The 4,372-nt window shown below is 61.6% G+C and overlaps 1 protein-coding gene across 4 annotated transcripts in view; it reads left to right on the top strand.

Annotated features, from left to right (window-relative positions):
* LOC103620455 (signal transducer and activator of transcription 5B) overlaps positions 1-3,701 on the top strand; it is an 8,887-nt gene extending 5,186 nt beyond the window's left edge. For 3 of the 4 annotated variants that reach the window (XM_017739924.1, XM_017739985.1, XM_008639108.2), the window contains 10 exons: positions 18-105; positions 206-328; positions 478-570; positions 707-913; positions 1,072-1,166; positions 1,233-1,363; positions 2,019-2,189; positions 2,394-2,445; positions 2,663-2,770; positions 2,838-3,701. In XM_017739924.1, coding sequence (XP_017595413.1) covers positions 18-105; positions 206-328; positions 478-570; positions 707-913; positions 1,072-1,166; positions 1,233-1,363; positions 2,019-2,189; positions 2,394-2,445; positions 2,663-2,770; positions 2,838-2,964 — 1,195 coding nt within the window. In that variant the 3' untranslated portion in view covers positions 2,965-3,701. The remainder of the gene's footprint in view (positions 1-17; positions 106-205; positions 329-477; positions 571-706; positions 914-1,071; positions 1,167-1,232; positions 1,364-2,018; positions 2,190-2,393; positions 2,446-2,662; positions 2,771-2,837) is intronic. The other variant, XM_008639184.2, reaches the window with a different exon arrangement.
* The last annotated feature ends 671 nt before the right edge of the window (positions 3,702-4,372 follow it).

Genomic DNA, 4,372 nt, shown 5'->3' with positions numbered 1-4,372 from the left:
GTGCATTCTCATGGCAGTGAGAGCAGCGGGGAGATCCTCAACAACTGCTGCGTGATGGAGTATCACCAGGCCACCGGGACGCTCAGCGCCCACTTCCGCAACATGGTGAGTGCCCCTGGTTCCCACTCATGTCCCCTTGTGTCCCTCTGCGTTCACCCCGGTGTCCCCATCTATTCCTCCGTGCTCACCCCTTGCGTCCCTGCAGTCCCTGAAGCGGATCAAGCGCTCGGATCGCCGTGGGGCTGAGTCAGTGACAGAGGAGAAATTCACCATCCTCTTTGAGTCGCAGTTCAGTGTTGGTGGGAATGAGCTGGTCTTCCAGGTGAAGGTAAAACCACGATGTCCCTTCTGCAGGCCCTAGGCGAGCCATGGGCACTCTGCCCACAGGAATGGGGCTGGGCTGGGGCTACGTGGGTGCCCATGGGCGCAGCGCCCTTGGTGCCCCCCACCCCATTCCGGTCTCCTTCCTCTCGGCAGACACTGTCCCTGCCTGTGGTGGTGATTGTGCATGGGAGCCAGGACAACAACGCCACGGCCACTGTGCTTTGGGACAATGCCTTTGCCGAGCCTGTGAGTGCCAGTGGCATGTGGGGCAGGACAGGCCCCATTTGCCCTGAGAGGGTGTGGGAGTAGGGCTCAGCCTCCCAGTGGGACATGCCTGGAGGCATCAGGGAGAGCTGATGCTGACCATGCTCTCTGCCCCCAGGGCCGTGTGCCCTTCGCTGTGCCCGACAAGGTGCAATGGCCACAGCTCTGCGAGGCGCTCAACATGAAGTTCAAGGCAGAGGTGCAGAGCAGCCGTGGGCTGACCAAGGAGAACCTGGTGTTCCTGGCACAAAAGCTCTTCAACAGCACCAGCTCCCACCTGGAGGACTACAGCAGTACCACAGTGTCCTGGTCCCAGTTCAACCGGGTAAGCGGCCTGGGCTCTGTCCGGAGCACCCCAGTGCTGGGGGACTGGATGGGACATATCCACCTGGGGGTCCCCGAGTCTCTGCTGCTGTGCCCAATATCTGTGCTGTGTAACAGAGGCTGGCGATAGGAGTGCTCACTTTCTGGGGATTTCAACAGGAAAACCTGCCTGGGAGGAATTACACCTTCTGGCAGTGGTTTGATGGGGTCATGGAGGTGCTGAAGAAGCATTTGAAGCCGCACTGGAATGACGGGTAAGAGCCGCCCTGCCCTGTGCTGCCTGGCCTGAGCCCCAAGCCCTGACACCCTACTCTGCCTAGGGCCATCCTGGGCTTCGTCAACAAGCAGCAGGCGCACGACCTGCTCATCAACAAGCCCGACGGGACCTTCCTTCTGCGCTTCAGCGACTCGGAGATCGGTGGCATCACCATTGCCTGGAAGTTCGACTCCTGTGAGTGTGCACCAGGCGCTGGCATCCCTGGACCGAGTTTCCCTGTCCCCAGCCTGGGGCTCGGCCATCTCATGCCCATGGGGTTTTGGTGCTGCCACGGCAGGCACGCTGGAGCCATCCTCAGGAAAGAGGCGAGCGCAAGAGCCCCCAGAATGCCTTGGCTGTCCCTTGGGGAGCAGCGCTGCCCTCGCTCACTGTGGCTGTGTCAGTGGGGAGGAGGGAGCAGGCTGAACCCTCTGACCCAGCCCTGGGGACTGATGTGGACTGTACGAAATCCAGTGACTCGGTGGTGCTCCCCAGTGCAGGGGTTTTCAGGGGTGGCCTGACCCCATGCAGGAGTCTGCTTGTTCATGAAAGCATCCTTCGGAGGGTTGTGTGGCTGAGAAGCACCATGGTGCCCCACAGAGCCCCATGGTTGGGGAACCGGCCCCTGACATGTCAGGATGAGGCCAGACCTGCCTTGGCTTCACTGTGTCTCCTACCTTATCCCATTTTCTGGCAATCTGTGCTTTATCCTCAACTGTTGCTGGGGGAGGGATGCAGTGTGGGACGTGCTGTTTGCTGCTTAATGTGACCTCGCAGCCCATGTCCAGAGCAGGGCCAGGAGCTGCTGCAAACTCTGGGAGTCACCGTGGTCCTTGCTCTTGTCTTGCAGCTGAGAGGATGTTCTGGAACCTGATGCCTTTCACCACCAGGGACTTCTCCATCCGCTCCTTGGCTGACCGCCTCGGGGATCTCAGTTACCTCATCTACGTGTTCCCCGACCGGCCCAAGGATGAGGTGTTCTCCAAGTACTACACGCCGGTTCTCTGTGAGTCCACGCCAGGTAGCGCTGTCCCTTCACCCCACCTGTGTCCCCTCCTTTGTGCATCCAGCCGGGATGGAGCTGGTGTTCTCAGCATCCCCCCACCCCGGGGCCACACCGGCCCCACAGGGGTTCTGCATCTGGCCACACGTGAGCCCCCAGCGCTGCCCGGGGTCGTGGCATGTGCTGGAGCTTGGGGCCTCAGTGCTGCCTCCTTCTCTCTAGCTAAAGCTGTGGATGGATACGTGAAGCCACAGATCAAGCAAGTGGTGCCAGAGTAAGTGTGACCCCGAAGGCAGATCCTGGGCAGTGGTTCCCATGGGTTCCCAGTGTTGAATTGGCTGGGTTGGGCGGCAGCCCAGGGCACTGAGGAGCTCAGGTCTGGTGCCACTGATGGCCACATTGGTGCTGAGCCTTGGGAGACACCTTGGCAACTTCACCCCCGGGGCACCCATCCTGTCCCATGACAGTGCTCATGAGACCCATCCCCACAGGTTTGTCAATGCATCAGGTGATTCTGCCCCTGGAGGGGCCACCTACATGGACCAGGCACCCTCACCTGCCGTCTGCTCCCAGCCTCATTACAACATGTACACCCAGAAGTAGGTATCACACCCCCGTCCCTGTCCTGCTGCAGCTGGTCCCCCCCTCACCGCCTGCCTCCCACAGCCCCGACCCTGTGCTGGACCCCGAGGGTGATTTTGACCTGGATGACACGATTGATGTGGCGAGGCACGTGGAGGAGCTGCTGCGGCGCCCCGTGGACAGTCAGTGGATCCCCCACGCCCAGTCGTGACAGGCAGGCGCCTGGTCCCTTGCCCCTGGCCCCGGCGCTGCGGGGACTGTGCTGTGTTCGTGTCTCTGTGCCAGGGGACAGCGGGTGGGCCCTGCCCCCAGGATTTGCTCTGTGCTGCCCCGAAACACAGGCTGGCGTCCAGCTCTTTGGTGTTTATGCCCTTGTATAAACGGCAGCGGATTTGTCGCATGGTTTTCCTGTATGTTCCTTTTAAGAGGCCCAGCTTCGGCTTTCCGCTTCTGCCAGCACTGGCCCTGCAGCCCCGCATTCCCCCGAGGGGCTGCCGGGGCGGGGGCCGCCAGCCCGGCCTCAGGTTCGCTTTCGCAGTCGTCACTAAGAATGTACATGTCGCCTTCTTGTTCTCTCCCGCGGCTCTGTTCCCCGGGGTGCGTGAGGGCAGAGGGCAGAGGGGGGGTTCGGCCAGGGCTCCCCCAGCCCGTGCTGGTGCTCTGCTCCACAGTGGCAGGGTCCCTGGACCTCGTCTTCTCCTCTGCCCCCAAGGATGCAGGAGCCCCTCCAGCTCCCGGCCTCGGTGTCCCCTCTGGAGCCGGTGCAGCATGAGGGTGGCAGGGTGCAAGGGCACCCAGCGAGGGCAGTCGGGTGGGCAGGGGTTTGGGGAAGCAGAGCCCTCTGCCCCTCGCCTCTCTCCTCGCCTGGGCGGGAAACTCTGGGGTCCTGGCCATGTTATTTTTCTATCACAGAGTAAATAAAGCACGGAATATTTTTGTAACACAAAAGTTCTGGGTGTCACGTGTGTCTTGGGACAAAGGCGGGGTCCTCCGGGAAGCTCCTCATCTCGGGTGCATCAGATGAATGCTGGGGCTGGGCCCAGTGTTCGGGTTCCTGTCCTGGAGGGCAGGGTCGTCAGGCCTCCGCTGGCACAAGCTGGGCGGATCTGGGGGGCTTTGTCCGGGCGGGAGGGAGCAGGGCTGGGGCTGGGGCCGGGGCCATATTTCCTGCCGGAAAGCAAAGTAAACCGGATCAATTGCCCTCTTTTTCCTAAGAAGGAGCTTGCTCTTGATGGCGGGATAGGGAGCGCTGGTACTCGGGGTTCAATTGCGGTTGAATTCCCTACCGAGCGGGGGGCTCCGGGGGTGCTGTGTCTTTGTCCGGGCGGGAGGGAGCAGGGCTGGGGCTGGGGCCGGGGCCATATTTCCTGCCGGAAAGCAAAGTAAACCGGATCAATTGCCCTCTTTTTCCTAAGAAGGAGCTTGCTCTTGATGGCGGGATAGGGAGCGCTGGTACTCGGGGTTCAATTGCGGTTGAATTCCCTACCGAGCGGGGGGCTCCGGGGGTGCTGTGTAAAGGCGAAAATGAAAATAAAAGTAAAGCGGGGAGGGGGGCGGCGCCGGGCGCGATAATTCTCCGTCATTTCTGCCGGAGGCGGAATAGCCGGGTGGGCGAGGGG

This window comes from Corvus brachyrhynchos, unplaced genomic scaffold (assembly GCF_000691975.1).
Source record: "Corvus brachyrhynchos isolate BGI_N302 unplaced genomic scaffold, ASM69197v1 scaffold30, whole genome shotgun sequence".
NCBI lineage: Eukaryota > Metazoa > Chordata > Aves > Passeriformes > Corvidae > Corvus > Corvus brachyrhynchos.
The sequence above is the reverse complement of the archived record's forward strand: the minus strand, read 5'-3'. Positions and strand labels throughout refer to the sequence as shown.